This window comes from Centrocercus urophasianus, unplaced genomic scaffold (assembly GCF_019232065.1).
Source record: "Centrocercus urophasianus isolate 14NV4802_14NV808 unplaced genomic scaffold, USGS_Curo_1.0 seq_9, whole genome shotgun sequence".
NCBI lineage: Eukaryota > Metazoa > Chordata > Aves > Galliformes > Phasianidae > Centrocercus > Centrocercus urophasianus.
Window position 1 is genome coordinate 23,464,506 of NW_024885532.1, and position 21,030 is coordinate 23,485,535.

Below are 21,030 nucleotides of genomic sequence, written 5' to 3' on the forward strand. Positions count from 1 at the left end.
GAAACAGCGTAAATCACAGCAACTCAGCAGCCCTTCACAATCAGTAAGTGCAATCAATGGCATTTTATCCATAGTCCTAAACAACTGTAAAGTCCAGTCACTCGGTGAGTGTAGAAGTAAAGAGCTTTGATGTGGGGAGAAGGCTGTGTGCATGTGGAAGCTGAAGGTATCTGCAGAGCTCAGTATTGCAGGTGGGGTAGGGGTCCAGGTAGCTGGTGTTCCTACTGAACGCACAGGGCAGTGGGAGGGCACCACCATGCCCTCTGACAGTGTCCCTCAGTGCCACATCTACACATTTATTAAGCACCTGCAGGGTGGCAGCTCCGGCACCTCCCTGGGCAGTCTGGGAAGTTATTTTGACACAAGATCTGAACGTGGGACTTGTTTTGTCAAACTGTGCCTGAGTGGTTTTCTTGCTGACTTCTTCAGAAGGGAGTGGGGGAATTTACATTCTGAATCGCTTACACAAGGACTGTCAGGCACTGGCTTTGGCTGCTGTAACCTCAGTTGAAAGAGCCAGTTCTAATCTCAGAAAGCCTGGGACTCAGCAGTGTGTTCACTTGGTCAGGTTGGGAGCAGTCTGCCTTGGGCAGTCACAGGTTGACTACTCCAGGAGATAACAGTAAATGGAATCAGATGAGTGTCTCAGGGCTTTCAGAACAGGTGGAGACCTTCTGAGGTTTTCTTCTGTTCTATGACACACTGTGTGTGTAAGAGTTACTTGAAGTTCTGGTCATTACGAACAATGCTGAAGCTATCTGATTTCATCTTAGTGGCATTTTGACCTTTTTCAAACTATGAGTTTCCACTGCTTTGTGAATGTTTAGGGGTTTGATTTTTATAGGTAATAATGTAATGGAACTGCAGAACTTTGAATTATGAATCAGACCAATAACTCATCTGATTTGGGCTGTGAGTTCTGTGAATCCTGAGATGCTTTTGTTTGTTATTTTTTGCCCTGTGGCCATTTAATTTAGCTTGAATTTGGATCTACGTCAGTGTTATGATGATGATTGTTCTGGCTCAAGATACCTAACGGAGATCCTTCCTAATTGTTATTGCAACTTTAACTACTTGACTGAACGTGCTACTGCAGCGTTCTGTCATAGCACTTAACTGGGAAGCCAAAGCCTTGAAGCCTGACTGCAGGAAAGGTAGAATTTTTCAGCATGGTCAATACTTTTCCCTAAATGGTTATACCTTCTCAGTGCTTTTATGCATCTCTCTATTTTAACTTGCTGGCAGGTAATTTCTGAAATAGTGTGTGCCAGATATTAGAAAAGACAGCTTTTTATGAAGCTGCAGGCCTGCTTCCTAGACAGTACTGTTGTCTGCAGTCATCGGTGTGCACTGTCCCTGCTTTGTGGAACCTGAGGAATTCCAGTCTGCCCTCCAGCATCCAGCAGCTCTGTACCTTTTTTTTTTTTTTTTTTTTAATCTCCAGCTTCCAATTGTGAAGGGATTTCTAGTTCAATCTCTACTAAAATGTCTACAGGTAACATGTCATGTTTCGTTGGCGTGTTTCTGTGATCTGAAATATGAATTGGATTCTCTTTTACATCTGTCAATAACACCTCTCTATTTTATCATCCATTTCTTTAAGACTGTTGGCTCAGGAAAATTCCCAGGCAATTTGTAGTGAGGTTCTACTTAGCTGCAGTTTATGGTGCCAAGGTGAATTGTGAGAGCCATTGCTTTTCCTATAAGACCAGATGTAGTAAAAATAGATTTGACTTGGATTGTCAGCTCAACTAAAAGATACTGTTGGTAGATGAGGAAAGTGATAATAGCTTGGAATGAGTACTTAACTGCTGCTTCTGTACAGTAAACACAAATGATGTTTACTTTGCTCATGGGGCCAATGTTTCCTGAACTACAGAAATGAGCACTTTTTCCTTCTGTTTTGCCGTATAGATTAAACTTTGAGCTTCCTTAATGCTGGTCTTTGCTTGATGCCTGCATAGAAGCACTATTAACCTTTATCATAAACATGTTTATCAAAACACGTCGTGCTTATGGGCAGTAATGTTTTGGATTGCCATCTAGGGGGTCTTTGTTTTGTAGGCTGATGGGGTAGAAGAATGCTTAGAAAGTGTCTGTAACACTTCGTAGCGCTGCATGTTTCTGGCAGGTTGTCATCTTTAATTGTTCCAGTCAATCTGCATTTAGTTTCAGGTTGGACAAATATTTTTGAAGTCTGCCTCCCACCCCTAAGATCTGGTCCTGTTCCAGCTGTGCTTCCATCATGCAGTCTTGAGCCTGTAACTGATGGAAATGTTTCTGATGAGCTGTCGTAAATGTTTTTGACAAGATGGAAATAGAATTTAACGTGCCATTTTGTCAATAACAAAGTATAATTGTAGCTAGTGTTTTAATATTGGGTGGCTGTCTAGAGGGTTGCGCTGTTACTCTCTGCGGGTGTAGAATGTTTTTCTGTTTGCTGCAGAACCTCAGCAATTGAATATCCTTGTGCTTTCCAAACACTTTGCTAAAACTTTAGTGCCACATTCATTGGCAGCGTCTTCGGAGTGCCTCTCAAACAGAGCCAACCAGACATATTGGGCCTGGTAGTTGTGCTGTTCCACAGCCAACTTTGGCAGTCAAACTCAGCCGTGGTTAACATTGTTACCCTGTCTTTCAGCTTGGTAGCTTGTGTGCCAAACACAACCCCAACAGGAGTTTGACATAATGGTGAAACAGGAGTGCATGGAATGCTCTGACCTTGCTTCCAGCATTGTTCTCAAGTACATAGGACAAAGTAAAAGTTGCAAACCTTCATTCATGAGCAGTGGAAAAATGTCCTACTTTATTACCTGCTTATTTTGTACATAAAGAACTATCAAAATATCTACAAATTTTCCATCCGAGCTTAACCACTAAATCTCATTCTTACAATCTATCAGTAAAAGAGAAGATCAGCACCTTCTACAATGTGGTAAATCTCTTCTGCTTTCTAGAAAAACTAAAGTCCTTCTTCCTAGCAGTACATGAGCTTCTGTAATATAATGGCAAGAGAAGTGCTTCGCAGCTGTGACAGTTCACAAACTGAACTGATGCACTCTGTGACTTTGAGGGGAAAAAAAAAAAGAAACAACACAAGAACAACCAAGAAACAGGAAAACAATCCTACTGATTGATGTCTGGGAAGTACTGTCTGCTGGGAAAGTGACAAGGTCCTAAAGGATTTGTACTGTGACAGCTGTAAATAGCCACATGATTCAGGTAACTGGGAGTGAAAAGAGTATGTGGCACAAGAGTGCTAACTTCACTTTCTGTGTGGCAGTTCTTTCTGAATGTGCTTTGGTTTTTGTACATGTGTTGCGTTTAGAACTGTGACGCTCAGTTCTTAATGCCTTTTGATCTTGAATAACTTGAGGTAAATATGAGCTTCACAAATATTTACATCTACTCTAAAGTAAAAAAAAAAAAAAAAAGCCAACAGTATAGTTTACTGTTATGTAAATACTTCCTTGTAGATGCTATTGAGTTTCCCCGGTGTGCAAATACAATGTCTGTGGTAAACAAAGACTGTACAGTACTTGGTGTAAGATCCTACAAGCACAGGGTATGGCCAAGCTGCTCTTTTTGCCATAGCTAATACCATATCTTACTCCTTTGATCGCATAACAAATGCTTCTTCTCCAACTTGACAGTTTTCAGGCTGCAAGGTTTCATTCTTCAGTGTTTGTTCTTTTGAGTGGAGAAATTTTATCTACTCTGCATTGGCAGAAGGAAACTGAGATGTTAGCAACAAAACCGTTAAGCTTCATTTTGGGGCAGGGAAGTAAATGTAGGGCTGCAGATTTATTACTAATGATGAGCAGAAGTTTGCCTGTAGCTGAAAACTAATCTGTAAGGTAAAAATGGGGTTTCTCTGTAGAAGCATGTGAAGTTCCAATGCAATAATAGGTGACTTGCAGTGTGCTGGCAGTGAAAGAGAGCTGTGGCTGTAACTATTTGCTAATACTTCAGTGTTTCTATTAATGAGCTGTTAGGGGACTTCTTCAGCAAGCTGCAAGAAGGGGCTAGGAAAGGAAGACTGAAAGAAGCTGTGAAATAGTGACTGTTGACAAGTAATCCTAGGTGTGTTGCTCTGGCTTTGCTGGTCTTCCCCTTCTGTATCTGCGGAGACTCCTCTGTTGATGAAGAACTCTGGCATCAATTGCACATTTAACTCTAAGACTTGCCTTCACCTTGAGATGCTGTTGGACTGCTTGCATTGCTATTACAGAAGTGAAGCACCTGCCACATTGGCTGCCTGTGGGCTTTTTTTTTTTTTACTGTTGCATTTACAAGTGCATTGATGCTAGAAGAAATAGTTAATAGTCCGTTTATTCCTGTGCTTGGCAGGCATATGTATGTCTGCATAATGGACCAGGGAACTGATGTAGCTTAACACTGACCAAATTTTGAAGAATATCTTAAAGCTCTGTCTGCCCTCCAGTTTAACTTGCTGTGTTGTTGGCCAGTTCCTCATGGCAGAGCAGGTGGGAGCTGCTACTACTAGCTAGCAATTAAAAGTCTTCCTAACAAATAGATCTGAAAGGTGTGCTTTTAAGACTCAAATATGGGTTTTTTGAGTGTATTCTTTCTTTTGGAAAGTAGTTTTCACGTGCTTGTCTTGTCATGTTCTGTGTTATTACCCTGTTCCTTACAGAAGCAGAGACCTATGTTTTAAATTTGAAGATCTGTAGCCTCATTGATCCTATGTTAGCCTGTGCTTTGGAAACGTAGCTTTCATCTTTCAGAACAAGCAAGAGGAGGCTGTTTTGTAAGAATTCTTTAAAAGCTGCTTGTTGTTCTTGAATCGTGCACTCTTTGTAGCTCCAAGACCAGCAGCTGTCTCTGCAATAAATTTGTCTCACTGACCACTTACAGCACATTAATAAAAGAAATACTTGTTTGTTTGTTTAGTTTGCCTTAAAGGAGTTACACAAAAAGTTTGTCCTTGCTGCATATAGCTGCCAGAAGGAGGGAGCTGGTAACTAATGAGAGTAGTTTCATCTCTGGCATTGAGCAGGCTTGTTTTCTCTGAAAATGTTCTGAAACAGAAACGTAGGCAAGAGAAATGGTTAACTGGGAAAGGCCAAGATGTTTTTCAACCCTTGTGATCTTCAGAAAATGAACTGAAGGAAATCCACTCCTGGCAGAATCATAGGAGAACCTAATTTAGCCGGCGTGAAAGTAAAATTAGGAGAGTTTAAAGAAGTCCTTGAAAGTAAGAGGAGGGTAAAACTAACAAACCAGCTGTATATTCAGATCAGTGTGGTATAAAGTTAAACTGCATTGTATGTCTTTGTTAATTTGTGTAGCAAGGATGGTTCAGTCTCCTCATTTATTTTCAAGACTCCTTCCAAAGAGTATTTACCTCTTGCAAGATCAGCAGGCCGTCCTGTAGCTCCCAAGCAAGGTGTGACTGAATCACATTGACGTGCCTGGTAAGGACTGGGGCTAAGCATGCACTGTGGTGCTGATAGCTCACTCACTGATTTAAAATGCACACTATCAAAGTAGATCTGAATGTAATGAACAGATTAATTCCCTGATTTGTTATGTGGTTGCAGTTACCGCTTCCCAGAAGTTACACAACCAGTTTTGGCTTCTCTTCTCTGTCAGTGTATGAGGGAGGGGCAAATTGTTGGAAAGTCCTGAACTCTTTTTATGCAATCACTTCAAGTTGTGTGCTTCATCCAGATGTGGGCTGTGGGTGGTTTATTAACAACCTAGTAATGGTAACATTAAAAACCACTATGTGGTGTTTTCAGGTAGTCTCCACTGCATTGATTGTGATGCATACAATCAAGCATTTTACAGTCTAAGTGCTAGACTAGATGAGAAGTGTGAGCATCCGTGAGCATATTGTCCCTTCGCAGAAGACTGATTTATCCGTATTTAGTAGTTCTTCTCTATGGAGTCCTCACCTTCACAGGTTTGGTTTCCTACATTAGCTGTTAATAAGAGCCTAGCCTGTTTGGCTGAGGTTCAAAAATTGCTGGCTCATAAATAGAAATGCATTAAACTTGAACATCTGGAATGTTTCCAGTTATCTACTGTGCATTCTCATATAGGTAATAGTACCCGTGACATGAATCCATGAACTGCACTTCAAGCTGCTCCTAAATCATTACAGTTTGCAACCTGCAGTATGAAGGCAACCTGATGCAGGTATTGATTTATTATAATACTCTTGGCTCCCACAACAAAGCTTTACAGTTGTGGCTATTGCTGTGTTGAGGAGAGCAGACAGTGACTGTGGGGAGGGACTTGGAACCAGTTCTGGCTGTTCCAGTGTAACTCAGGGTTGCTCACAAATCACTGTTTTCCCCATGATTGTGTTGTGTTCATTGTATACTTTGTAATATCCGTGTCCCTGAAGTAACAGGGGGAACAGAGATGTGTATGGTATGTGTATGGTTTCTTGGATTTAATTGAGAATTGTACTTAGTGAAGATGTGTGACTTCACTTGAGAGCTGTGAGTGAAGTATATTCTTACTCATCGTAGAGGCTATGGATTCTTTTTACCTTCAGGGAATTGCATTGCTTATGAAAATGCTTTCCAATGCATTTTCATTCCCAACTGTTCTGATTTGCAGTTTCTACTGTTGTCGGTTTGTTGCTGTTGATTCACTTTACAAAACTACACTTCTTATAATTTTTTATATCTACCTGTTTGCAGCCATGGCATTTTAAACACCAGGACTTAGGGGAATAACCATTTGTTTCACATCACTTCAAAGAAGATTGTCAAATTACAGTGAAATAGACATGTTCCACAAAGCACTTTTCTTCTGACAGAAAATAGTAATTTTCTTCATTCTGTTACAAAACATTTTACCGAGTTTTGCAGGAATTGCTTTTCTAAAATAGGAAAAACTGAAAAAGCAAAGCAGATATTTTAGAGAAATCGAACGTTAATTTTAAAAAAATTAGTTCAAATTTGAAAAGCACAAAAACTGCTTTACTGTAATTGCCACACGCAAGTGTGGTAAATCTACAGGGAGGAAAAAAGCCATTCTGCTAGCTTGCGATTTCTTTTACAAGGCAAGCTGAAGAGAATTTGGTTTTTGTTTTTAGCTTTAATAGCTCAGGTGCAACCTTATGGATCACTGGGTAATTATATTCTAAAATTTCTGTACCAGTACCATCCCTGTATCTCAGCTTTTTCCAGCAGAGCATTAAGTGACGTGAGTAACATCTGTCACATACGCTTTGTCCTTTCCTCTTCACCTCGAGGATGCAGCAGTGTATTTTGTTTTCAGAATTTCCTCCATTTTAGCTTGTTTGTACATGCTAGGCCCTTGTACGTGTCAGCCCTGTCTGATGACTTCTCAACGGGTTGGCTGATTTGAAAGATTAGGAGGAATCTTGATAGTAATTTTTACAGGTTTCAAATTGGCAGGAGGAGGCCTGTAGGAAATAATAAATTTATCTCTCAGGAGTCATTAAAGAATGGGGATGGTGAGTACTTATGAATGTGTAAAGCACAGGAAAAATTTAAATAGTAGCTCTTGTCTTCTTCATAAGAAGAGACACTCAGATGTGAGGCTTTAAGCTAAGAAGCAGGGCTACTTAGGGCTACTTATTTCATCTGTTTGCCAAGATGCCCACTGAAAGTGAACCTGTTGTATTCGTGTTGGGGAAGGGAAGATAGGGCATTTCTTGCTGTGCAACCGGACGATGCTTTTACAGCCTTTTTGATTCTCTTTAGTTGTTGGCCTTAGGCAAAGCCAAGAACCAGGAATTGCTTTCTGCTCAGAGCAGCTTTTCCTCCTTATTGGAAGGTGCCTGGGCTTCTGAGGATGTTGTGCCTGTGGTTCCTGGGGAGCAGAGCTTCAGGAGGAGCCAGGTGAGGAAGGAATGCACACCTGTCTGCTGGGAAAACACCTCATGGCAACCTTGTGCTGGCAGCTGTAATGTGATGCAGGCTGCAGCATGTATGAAACTTCTCTACTGACAGAGAAATCTTGGAATGGAACCATTATTGTCACTTGTAGTTTAATATCATCACGCTATTTGGAAATACTTAGTGTTGATTTCATTGAGCCTGTTCCTTTTGCTGTACCTTTCTGTGTTGCATCCTTGGTCTTCTCACTGCTCACCTCCTGACCTCGTGTTCTGTGGAATCAAGGACCTTGTTTGCAGTCTCTGTAATAATAAACATAGCTGTTGGTCACCAGATTTGATGGAATTAAAGTATCAGAGTATTAAGTTGCTGTGAATGTTGTGGTAATGTGTGTAAGTTGGGTGAAGAGGAAGAAGCGCCCTGTAAATGGCAAACTGAGGAAGAGCCATTGGCACCAGAGTAACCAGCAACCAGCATGGAGGGTGGTTCTCCAGGTTCTGAGCTATGAAAGCTGTGTAACTTTAGCATGGCATGGTACGTGGTGATTTTCTAATATTTTGGTGTTTAGAGAAGGTTGCTCCAGAAGGCACTGTCAGAGACTGCTTACTGCAGTTCATCAGGACCTTGTGTGTCAGGTTTTGACCTTCTACAAGAGTGATTTCCAAATGTTTTGATTGTGTTTTTTAATATGTGCCCCGAATATCTGTACGCTTATTTTAAATTTATAAACGTGTACTAATAGGTACGTAATAAATGTGATAAAGATTGAAAGAACACTTTTTAAATAAAGTCTTTTATATACTGATAGTACAAGAAACACATTCTTCTGCATCCCAAGGGACTGTCTTTCCCACCCCATTGGATACATGCACCTCACTTTGGAGACCCCTGGTCTACAGGATTGATATTTTGCAGCCTCTCAGAACAGCCTGTGTCAGTACTGCACAACTCACTATGAAGATACCTTTTTGCCTTCTGATCAGATAAAATTTCCAGTCCCGTAGTTGTTCGTCACTTCTCCTCCTTCTGCTGTTTGCTTCCAGGAAGAATTTGGTTTGAGTTCTTCTTAGGGACCCTATAAGTAGTGGAATCCAGCAGGTAGGTGACTCCCAGTCTTCTCCAGTTTTCATAGCTTTTCCTGGGCTGTCATTTGCTTAAGCCTGTTTGTCTTTGGGGCACTTCTCTCATATTGAGGGGGTTGCTGGGAAAAGCAAAGCTGGACGTGGTGCTCCAGGTGCTGCCTTGTAAGTGCTGACTGGCTGGGAATAAGCACCTTCCCAGTGCTTCTGCTAACGCAGCCCAGCATGCTGCCAGCATGCGTTGCTACGAGAGTGCGTGCTGCTGACTCATGTTCTTTTGCCTTGGTGATCCAGCTGATTTAATGCTGATGTGTTTTCAAAGGCTGTCGTTAAGATCAGCTGCTGGACTCTTGGGGATGGAAAGGCTGAGCCTTTTCAGTGCAGAGGAAATGCACTGCCCAGTGATCTCAGCCTTGCAATGTTCTTTAACCCTTAATGAACAGCTGACCGAGTAGCAGTCAGAGTTGTATGTATTGGAGAGGAATACAAGTGTTTAAGGAGCTAATCAGAAGGTATTTAAGGATTGTTTAATTGTCATTTTAATTTAGGAATATATACTTGCATACTATTGAGTAGAACTCCTTTGAGCCTTAATGTCACATGGTCTTCTGGCTTGTTAGTACAATTGATTCTTTAATGTTTCCTCAGACACCACCCCTGGAGTATCTAAACAAGTTATATATAGGAAATTCAGATGCTTTCACATTGTTTCAGCTTTGGTAGACTTTAGAAAACTTGACTAGAAAGTTTTCATAAGATGAGGAAAATGAGCAGCAGTGCAATTTGGGGTAATAGGGATGGGTGGGAGGCAGCGTCTTCCTTGAACACTACTGCAGCCTCAGTGTGGATTCTGAAAGAATCCTGCATTGCACTTTGAATGTCCACAACTAAGAATATTTAGTACCAAGACAAAAAAAAAAAAAAAAAAAAAAAAAAAGCTGTTTATGCAGCAGTTATGCTGCGCACGAGTTAGTCTGTATTTCTAAATAACTGTGCCTTTAAGGGGCTACTAGCAGAAAACTGTCTCAGCTGCTTCTGTGCATAGCAACAGCATTATCTGTCTATTCATCTAAGGTGTCTTGCTTTTCTGGTCCTTTTTAATCTACTAGAACAGTGCAGTTGGCCATAAATCCTTAGATTTATCTCTTTGCTTTACCCCCTCCTCTACTACCTGTTAGCTTTCAGTGGCCTTGACAAGACTAGTGAACTCATCTGTTGTCCTAATGCAAGCTGCTTCTCTTCCTCAGGACCTCAGATTCTGAATACATTGGGAAACCAGGTGGAGATGAAAAGCAGCTCTATCGTCAAGAGTTGCAGGAGCAGTTTTATTCACAGTAAGGTGAAAATGTTGGTATGCACGTACTTAGCAGTATGTTGTATCTAGTCTACCTGTGTTTGTCTGTGTCAGGGCATGTGCAGTCTCTAGCCTCGTTCACTTGAAGGTAGGTTATTGGTAACTTTTGCAGTCACTGCATCCAGGTCTGCAGAAGCAGACCTTGTGGTGCTCTTAGTCCAGATACCCAAATTCCTGGGGTATTTTTCACATGGAACAGTATTATCAAGAAGTCCCAGTCACTCTTAGTATTCTTTTGAACAAATACCAACAATTTCAAGTGAGGGTGTTGGAGACAAAGCTTGTTAAATGGTTACAGTAGAGCTCCAGCTTATTTGCAGCCAGAGGCAGGAAAAATATTGTCCTTGTTGCTAAATGAGGTTCTCTTATGGATGTAACTCGTTAATGGTTTTTTGGGGGAGCTTGTGCTTTTCTGGCTGTCCATTTCTATTATATTGTCCTTCTAAGAATCAGCCCTTCTCAGGATTCAGTTAATCTTTCTTTCTAGAAAGAATAGCTTTACCTTTATGTAATTAAAACTTTTTGTTATGCCTAGCTGTTTAAGTATTCATGCTATTTTAGTATAGTAAAATCTTGAAGTCCTTTATTGCTGTTATGGTTGTCATTTCCAGACTTCCTTCTAACTTCCTTTTCATTTTTTTCCTGAGTTTTTTTCTTTTTCTTTTTTTTTTTTTTTTTCATTTTTTTTCCTAAGTTAAAAACATCCACAGTGAGAAGCCTCGAACTAATCCTTCTCATCCTATTAGAAGCTCACCTGTTCTGTAATTCTACATTTACCATTAATATTTTTGACAGCTGTCATTCCAATTCTAATCCGTGTAATGATTTTTTCAGGAAAAATGTGTAATGCTGAAAAGGTCTGACTGTTATACCAGTGCTTTTATCAGAACCTTTGTCAAAAACATTCCACCAGAAGATTCTGATCAAGTTAATTGGATAAGATACTTTCATCAACCATTTAATTCTTTACAAATAATATGTATGCAGTGTTGACTGCGAACCTGCTTGGTGTCAGATCACTGTTGGCTGTAGATTGTCCCATTTGCCCTTTTACAGTAGGCTTTTTAATGTAAGAATGGTTTTCTTCCTGACTTCTGAGTCTTACCCAGGATTCAGGTTATATAGAGGTCTTTTTTTCAAAGCTCTGGATTCCAGAAACTGAGTGCAAGGTAGCTGGTTCTGTTGATATAAAAGTTCTGTGCCCACTTGATACCCTTAGATCAAACGTGGTATAATTGTATTTTTTCTAAGATAGGTTTATTGAACTTTTATTATTTTGATGCTAACCTTTTCTGTTGTATCTGACATCTGCTGCTGCTCGATTCTTCTATCTTTACACATTCATGTCAGTTCTTGTTCTCATAGCTAAAGAGAAAGCACCTGCAGGTGGTGGACGTACCACATCTTACTGACAGGTATGGCAGAGAACACCAGTGTCTACAGGTTGGTGCCTCTTAACCACTGGTGAAGAGAAGGTTTTTGATGCATATAGCATTGGTCTACATTTGTGTGAGACTTAAGACTGTGGCATTGCGAAGAAATCTAATATTGTATTGTCAAGAAAACATTGATTTACTTCTTTCTCTAGATTGATTACCCAGCCTGCCAGGTAGCACTTCTATTATGGTGAAGGACGTCAGGAATAACACTATGCCTGGTACCTCCTGTCAGGGCTTATCAATGAGCAGCAGTGCTTCATCTCCAGAATAAATCAAACCCTCAGATCCAACATGGAACTTAGCTGTGTCCCAGTTAAAGCACTAAAGTCTGTGTGCAATCAGCCTCAGTACTTGGGTGCCTATAGGAACCTCAGTTTCTTGCAAATCACATATTTAAGCACTTGCAAAAAAATTAATGAATGAATCTTGGTACGAATGTTAAATATGTCCAGTGCTGTTCCCATGTTGGAAGAGCTGAAGAAGTGATCATGGCAGTAGTATTTGTGTTGGTTTGGGTTATGTTTGATTCTCATCAATGTCCAGTTTGATGGGTGTGTTTTGGTTTAGGCCCAATAAATGTTGCAAGTACATCAACTGTTGCATCACAAGTTACAAACTCAGGCAAAAATCACTGTGTGATAAAGGAAGCCAGGAAGCCACTCTTTTATCTTAGGATCTAGTCATTAGCAGGATAGCTTGGGAAAAATGAGCTTGATTCAAATTAAACCTGAGGAAATCCATGTCTGTGTAGACCCAGGAGAGTGCTGTATTACAGTCTGGAGTATTTTAATCAATTTGTTGCTGACACTATAGCTGGTTCTATACCTGTGAGATTAAGAGGTGGCACAGGACAAGCTTGTTTGCAGCTACCATGGGAGAAAGGATACGTCTTAATTCTAACCCCTGCTTAAATAGTCATTGGATATTATCCTGGGAAGCTTACCTTCAAACCTGCTAGCTTGAAAGATGATCCAAGTAGCTCTCATCAGCCCTCTGCCACCTGCACAAGCTGTGGGGATTGATGGTAGCCTGGAGGACTTTTTTGATGTGGGGAAAAGCTTTTAAAGAAGGGTAGGAATAGAAAACTGTGTCCTCATTGCCTGGGAGACTAATTGGCCTGGTTAAGGAGGTATAAAAGTTTAGATGTACAGAGGGACAGGATTTAGTGGGGAGATGTTGATGGTAGGCGGACGGTTGGATGGGATGATCTTGGAGGTTTTTTCTAAAACCTCCTGGTGATTCTGTGTTTCTGTGAAATGGCTTAGCATAAGTGGTGATGAATTCTTAAATAATCACAGTTAGGTTTCAAAGACACTTAACCTAGAGGGATTTTTTTTTCCCCAAAGTTTAGAGTAGACCAAGAAAGTAATTGAAGTATCTGAAATCATTGCAGAAGGCTTTATTTTTTTCTTTCTTTGAGTTCATAATTTTATAGTAGGACAATCTTCAGCATGGAAACAGCCAGACTGCGCTGTATATGTATAGCTGGGGTAGAGATTGAGACACCTCTGTGCAGGAAGCTGTAAGAGCAGCTCTTGGTATTAATCAAGTAACACCTCTGGAACGTCCTACTGGAGTCATTCAACTGGCTCTATCCCTCGAATTTTGTCAAGTATTTTTCATTTAAAGCAAGCTATACACTGTAAGTAAACATCTCTGTGAACAGATGGTGTTTTAGTATTAGAAGTGTTTGTAAGAGAGTTTCATTAGCCAGATGAGCTCAAGTAATCTTACTGACTGTTGGACTGTGTAACTTTTAAAACTGTCCCTGGTTTGTTTCACCAGGCTGCTGTAAGTACTGATGGAGGGAGGCAGTTCTGCTTTAGAAATTCTGTCTAAGCTTTTCCCCAGCTTAATCTTTACGTATAAATTTGATGCTAAGCACTGTTTTCAAGATGGAAAATGTAACTGACATGGGAATTCTGGATATACAACTTGCCTCTATTGGATTTTTTTCCATCTGTTTTTGTTTTGTTAAGAAATATCAGTTTCTTTATTATTGTTGATTGCTTTTTTCTTCTTTTATTTCAAAAACCAAGTGTAAGGGTCTATGGGACAGAATTGAGAAGAGTACACTAAACCAATGTAACTCAGTGATATTGGTGATATTTTTAAATGAAGTAGAATTACAGAAGCCACTTGACTCATAATACACATTTCCTGCATGGAAAAACTGTTATCTTCATCTTGTCTTAAGTCCTCATACCACAACAGCATATAAACCACATTATTATTTTTTTAATGGCTGGTTAATGTCACAGATAAATAAGCTTAGTTGGATTTTCCTTCTGCTGCTGTTACTTTGACACTCATCAAAGCTGAAGTGGCTCACTGCTTTCCTGGACCTCTTGCCTCTGTTTATTTTTCTTGCAGTTTTTAGCTGCTTATAAAGTTATTAAAGGACTGCCTACTGGCTATCAAAACAATGTGACTTCAATTTGAATTTATTTGTAAAAGTACAGCTATAAGATTGTACCTAAGAATTCATTCATCTCACTCGGACCTTTCAGTTATGCCTCTCTCTTTTGATGGAAAAATTAGGTTGGGGGAATAACAAGAAGAAAATAAATAATAGTACTGATGCTGCCCCTGTTTATAGATGTCAGTTGGTACCACTGTGATATAAACAAACATACAGTATGTCTAATCTCTAAGGCAATTGCTCTGTTTTCATACCTTTCCAGTAGGCGTTCTGTCAGTAGTGCCAGTCAAATTTGGACAAAACTCTTGCTTTGTTATCAAAGGTTAAAAAATCTGGTTTCGTATCTCAAAAGCTGTGATGGATCTTCTGAGGTTCAGCCACTAGAGGGGGTCTAAACCTACCCTCTGTGTAAGTACGGCTTTTCCTAGCCGATGAAGCATCATCTTCAAGCTTACATGCTTGCTGAGATGTTGTGGAAGCATAGGTGTGTTTTAAGGTGTGTGCAACTTTGTAATTTAAAACAAACAAATCTCACATGAGGCTGTTTTTGAAGGATAACTCTTCAGAGATATGTATAGTTTAACCATTTGAGTAACTTTTTCTTTGCAGGTGATCTTGTGAATTTGTGTACCGTCGATGATGGCAGAGCACCCACCGTTACTGGATACCAGTTCGATTTTAAGTAGTGAAATCCCTCTTCTAACTTCCCCTATTGTTAGCGGGGATGGAGCACAACAGGTAAGAAAACTTCAGTATCTTCTCTTTCCTTCCCCTTTTCCAACAGCATCATTGATATTGGTACTGGAATATCTTCATATTGAGAATTTTTATGTAGCTCTGGTCATTAATGTATTTGAGGGACTGAGCTGAAGATGGAATTAGTGCAGAAAAGAGATTTTTTTAAGAGTATGAAGCAGAAAAACTGTCTTCTGAAAGAATGTTTTCATAGAAATGCAAGACTAGGCAGCTGCCAAGCTGTTGAGCCATGGCCAAGTCTTAATTTAGAAGCTACATATTTACATTATCACATGACCTTGTTGAGATTGATAAGCTTCACCCTGTGTTAGAGCTTATTAGCTCACACACATGCTAACAACTTTGGCCTCTAGAGTGACTGTCTTCCTTAAAAGTGGGCATCTTGAATGGTGGGACTTGCTCTTGTATGTTTGTGTCTGCCTGGATACTTTTTGAAGTATTCTGTTATGGAAAAACAGTCAAGCTGATGACTAAGAAAAACACAACTGCAGTTTTGTAATGCTTTAGAAGGGTCAGCTCCAGAGAGAAACTGTATGTGTGTGTGTGTGTGTATAAAATAATAATTCTCCCCATCTTTAACTTCAGAAGAATATTTTAGATTCCAGAGTAGCTTGATTCTGGAACAGCTTCTAATGGAAGAAAAGGGGTGAAAAACAAAGTTGTCATGGAGCATCTGAACAGACTGAGAGATCACTGTCTGTGATGACAGGAGTCTGCTGGTCTCTTGTTTGATCTTTAGTTATCATAAAGAGGAATTGTTGAATTGTTTTGTAGGGTAAAAATAAGAAAGAAATGTAAAATGAGATTGGAGCATTGATTGCAGCAGTTCGTGAAATTGGGTTTGGGCTGCAGTGAGATATTTGTAGAACAAGCTTAAATGCTGAGAAATCTCATTTACTAAATGCACAGGCAGAACATTCCAGAAAAAGAGAGAAGAGGCAATACTTACTCTTGCTTTCTCCCAGTTCTGCTTTCAGATACGGAATTTGAGAAGCAGTAACCTGTAACATGCAAGGAAATGAATGTTACTATTTTCTTGCATGTTCTGCCTTGTGTAGTTTAATTTTGAAGCCTTGCAAACAGAAAGGAACAAAATATGCGTATGTAAAGTTAAGCATTCCACCATTTATTTTTTTCACCTGAATGTAAATATTCTTTTTTTTCTACTGTTGTTGAAAACTTCTCGTAGACATGTAGCACATTACTTGATGTTGGGAAGAATCTCTGGAGATCACGTTGTCAAACCTTCCCTACTCAAAGCAGGGTCAACTAGAGCAGGTCGCCCAGGGCCATGTCCAGATGGGATTTACATATTCCCCAAGAAAATTGACTTCACAGGTTTATTTCCCAACCACCCTCAGAATGAAATAATTTCTTAGGCTTCGTTGGAGTTTCTTATTTTAATTTGTGCACGTTATCTTTTGTCCTGTCACTAGAGCTATTAAGAAGACTCAGGCTGTGTTGTTTATTCCATTCTGCTCTCAGGTATTCATGCACACTGATAATAAAATCCTCTCCTGAACATTCTCTTCTCCAGGCTGAACACTCCCAGCTCTGTCTCTCTTTACACATCAAACTCTACAGTTCTTTCAACATGTTTGTAGCTTTTTGCTGCAATATGTCCATGTCTCTCATACCAAGGAGCTCAGAACTGGGCCTGCTACTCCAGATCTCACAGCTTCTAGCTGTGGAAAAGATCACCTCCCTTGGCCTGTTGGCAGTGTTCTACTTCACAGAATCACAGAATGGCCAGGGTTGGAAAGGACCTCAAGGATCCTGAATCTCCAACCCCCCTGCCACATGCAGGGCCACCAACCTCCACATTTAATACTGGACTATGCAGCTTCATGCAGCTCAGGAAGCTGTTGACCTTTGCTATGAGGGTGCATTGCTGGCTCACATTCAACTTGTCCACTTGGAACCTTAGGTCCAGTTTTGTAAAGCCACTTTCCAGACATGGTAGGTACTGTTGCATGAGGTTGTTCTTCTCCAGAGGTGGGACTTTGTGTTTCCCTCGGCTGAACCCAAAGATGCCTGCTGGTCCATTTCATTTGCTAGTTGAGGTTTTCCTAGTTGGCAGAACAACTATCAACTCCTCTTCCAGACTTTATGCCACTTGCAGACTTGCTGATGATGCACTGTGTCCCATCTTGCAGGTGTTCACTGAAGATAGTAAACAGTATTCTGCCCCATGACAAGCAATGAGGTGGACAGTTGCTGATAGCTTTTACTGATGCTGGCGTTGTGGGAAAGTTGTGGGATTTCATGATTGCATGTATACTGTAGGTGTCCCTTCTTTAAAAAAATAAAGTTTCTTCATAGAACTGTTGTCTAAAGAGGAACGGATAGTTCTAGTGTTTTTCAGTTAAAAGGAAAAATACATTTTCAGCAAGCATTGGTCAGCCCTTCGGCGATCATTTTTCTTCCTTTTGTGGTAACTAACATTGCCTACTGGTTTGTGTTAGTGACTAGTGAAAGTCATGACCTGTTTTCTGTCCTTCTTTTCTGTCTTATACGTGACTCATGAAGGATTTGCAGGTGTGGGTTTTTTTTTTTCAGTGGCAAGAAATTTTGCTGGAAACCCCTTTTATATCTGCTGATTAAAAAGCCATCATTATGTAGAAAAAGGTTTCTGTATGTAAAACATGGGCAATTCAGAATTAAAGGTGCCGTTTCCTTTGTCAGGGTTGCCAAATTAAGGCTTGTCCATGGGAAGGGCAGACAGAATTTACCAGCATCTTGTATCAAGCAGTCCTTGAGAGCAGCCCTGCAGAGAAGGGCTTGGGAGTCTTGGTGGATGAAAAACTCAACGTGAGCCAGCAGTGTGCTCTTGAAGCTCAGAAAGCAAATGATATCCTGGACTCCATCGGAAGAAAAGCGGCCAGCAGAAACAGGGAGGTGATTGTTTCCCTGCCCTCATGAGGCCCCATCTGGAGTACTGTGTCCAGATATGGGGCTCCCAATGCAAGAAAGACAGAGAGCTGTTGGAGAGGGTCCGGAGGAGAGCCACAAAGATGATCAGAGGGCTGGAGCACCTCCCTACAAAGACAGACTGAGGAAGCTGGGCTTGTTCAGCTTGCAGAAAAGAAGGCTGTGGGGTGACCTCACTGCAGCCTTTCAGTACCTAAAAGGAGCCTACAAACAGGAGGGGAATCAACTCTTTGAAAGGGTAGATAACAGCAGGACAAGGGGAAATGGTTTTAAGTTGAGAGAGGGCAGATTTAGGTTGGATGTCAGGGAGAAGTTCTTTACTATGAGAGTGGTGAGGTGCTGGAACAGGCTGCCCAAAGAGGTTGTGGATGCCCTGTTCATCTCTGGAGGTGTTCAAGGTTAGGGTGGATGGGGCCCTGGGCAGCCTGGTCCAGTATTAAATGTGTAGGTTGGTGGCCCTGCGTGTGGCATGGGTGGGTTGGAGCTTCATGATCCTTGAAATCCCTTCCACCCCAAGCCATTCTGTGATTACAATACAAACATAACAAATAATTTTGTTATACTGATGAAAGAAGTATGTATACATCTTCAAATGAAATGTATTGAAGTATAAAGCAGTTGGGTGTTTTTCATGTGTTTTGAAAAATATTTTAACCTGAATATTAGGTCACTTTGTTTGTTTGTTTGTTTTACAATGGAGCCCCATCACTCTAGTGTGTACTCAGTGCCACATTCCTATGTCTCTTAACTCCAGGGCTAGGAGCTCTGCTGCTTTCTTGGGTAGCCTGTTCCAGTGCTTGGCCACTCTCTCTGTGAAGAAATCCTTGCTGCTGTTCAATTTAAACCTTCCCTGGTGCAAATTGAGGCCATTTCCTTGCATCCTGTTACTTGTCATCTGAGGAAATGACACCCTCCTTGTTAAAACTTCTTTTCAGATAGTTGCAGAGGGTAATAATGTTTCCCCTCTGCTTCCTCTTCTCCAGACTAAACAACCACAATTACCTCAGCTGTTCTCTTGCTTCTAGTCATTCACCAGCTTTTTGCTGTTCCTCTTGGCTGCACAAGTTCTAATGCACACCAAGATGCCATTGGCCTTCTCAACCACTTGAACGCTCTGCTAGCTCATGTTCAGCCGGCTGTGATGAGCACCCTGAGGTCCTTTTCTGTCAGGCACTTTTGTCTCCTCAAGCCCTTGCCATTGCATGGAGTTGTTGTGACCCAAGTAGCCAAGGACCCAGCAGCAAGCCTTGTTGATAGCATTGTGATTGGACTCAGCAGGAGCAGTAAATGAGTTACTGAAGTGATAAAGACCATTCAATGTTTTTCTAGAACAGTACATATCTTCAAGATCTATTTCAAGTACTTAAAGCTCTGCTAGCAGTTTAAACTTGAAGTAGTACAAATATTGGAATGTGTTAAGATGAAAGGTCACATATAGAAAAGAAGAGCTTGATCAGGTTAAAGCTGAAACTTTCCACCCTATTTTAAAACAAAACAGTTCACAAGATGAGTTTCAGAGAAGCTGATGTTAGTTTCACAGTACGAAACTGAAGAAAAGGAAGAGCAGATTTGGAGCCCGTTAGCTCCTCTCAGTTTATTATGCACTGCTTTTACACTGTATCACCACTGTGTTTAATGTGGTAGTGTATGTGGTAAAATGGGTAGTGTACTCCTTCAGTCTTAGTGATAACGATGGGTATGAAATATGGAGAAGCTGAGAAAAACCAGCTTATACTAAGAAAGCATTGTATGAGGACAGAAGTGCTTTGGGATTGTTCATGTAAGGCTGATTTCTCCAGTGCGGCTTTACTGGTTATTACTGGGGTTGGATGTGAAGGATAGTCCTGGTTTTGTGGTGGAGATGAGCGAACCACCCAGGAAAATGTGGAGGAAAGTTCGTTTTTTCTTTAACAGGTTCTTTGTTTTCCTGATAGTAAATTGGAGTTAAATTGTTTCAGACAGTCCCTACTGCACCCAGTGCTCTTCCCAAGACAAAACAATAAATTACTGACAGAAGTTTGCAGCAGCCCTCCAGTTCTAACCCTCTTTGCACCTTCCCACTAAAGCCGTTAAGTTGCGGAGAGACATCCCAGTCTAAAATTGGTGTCCTTCATTACCAAGAAATGGATAACACTCTGAGTAGCCCTCTCCTAAATGTTTCCTTTTCTTTGAGGCATGGGGCACAGAGCATTTGACCTTTAGTCAGCTTTATTTCTCAGTGAGATACCACCAAAAAGTCATACCTTCAGGTTATGAAGCTGGTTGCTTACTTTGTTTATCATAGAATCAAAGAATGGCCTGGGTTGAAAAGGACCACAGTGATCATCCAGTTTCAACCCCCCTGCTATGTGCAGGGTTGCCAACCACCAGACCAGGCTGCCCAGAGCCACATCCAGCCTGGATGTTTTTGTGTAATATATATGGAATGTGTGTTGTATACGCAGTATATGCAGTATATGAGTTTAAGTGCAAATTGAGTTTTGCAAATTCTTTGAATTAAATAGATATTTAGCATTAAATCTACAAGTTAGTATTTCTAAAATGGATTTCTTTGAGTATGAAGACTTTGATCTTAAAGTTGGCATTAACCTTTTAAAGTCTTTGGTCAGACAGCAATGAAAGCAAGTACTTCTAAAAATTCCCTTTTATGACTTTCTGATTATATAGGCGGGGTTAAAGCAGAAAGGTAATAAAGATCTGAATCGGGTTACTGAATGTTTTTCCTCAGTTTTTCATCTGCTGCTTCTGTTTCTGAAAGGCATATGGTATATAATCAAGTTCCAGCTTGCTTTGGTTTTGCCTTGCTGCTGGAAGTCAAGCCTACAACTGCATGTGTTGCATAATCTTTTTCCTCTAAGAAAATAATCTGTGCTAAATGTTGTTTAAAAACATACACTGTTATGAATGTTCCCACAGCTTTCCATATTGTGCTCTTTTCCTTCCTTTTATCTTTGTTTTGATTTCATAGAGTACATGCATGGCTGCTTCTGTCTTATTTTTTTACTTCCCCTTTGGCTCTATTGGATTAGCGTATATGTCGAACTTTTTCAGGGACTCATTAAAGCTGGTTTTAGTTGACAATTATTCTTCCATACTTCAGTGACTTCATAGCACTGAAATGCAACAGAATTATGCCCACTGGAATCACTAACACTCTTCTGCATAGAATACTGCAGTTCCAATGTACAGAAGGTGATTGTCAAGC

General features: G+C 40.5%; 1 protein-coding gene across 3 annotated transcripts in view; it reads left to right on the plus strand.

The window, feature by feature from the left end:
• Positions 1-21,030, plus strand: part of FNDC3A (fibronectin type III domain containing 3A) — a 113,611-nt gene that overhangs the window by 1,142 nt on the left and 91,439 nt on the right. For 2 of the 3 annotated variants that reach the window (XM_042838894.1, XM_042838893.1), the window contains exon 2: positions 14,748-14,876. In XM_042838894.1, the coding sequence (XP_042694828.1) occupies positions 14,775-14,876 (102 nt within the window). In that variant the 5' untranslated portion in view covers positions 14,748-14,774. Of the gene's footprint in view, positions 1-14,747; positions 14,877-21,030 lie in introns of those variants that run through there. The other variant, XM_042838898.1, reaches the window with a different exon arrangement.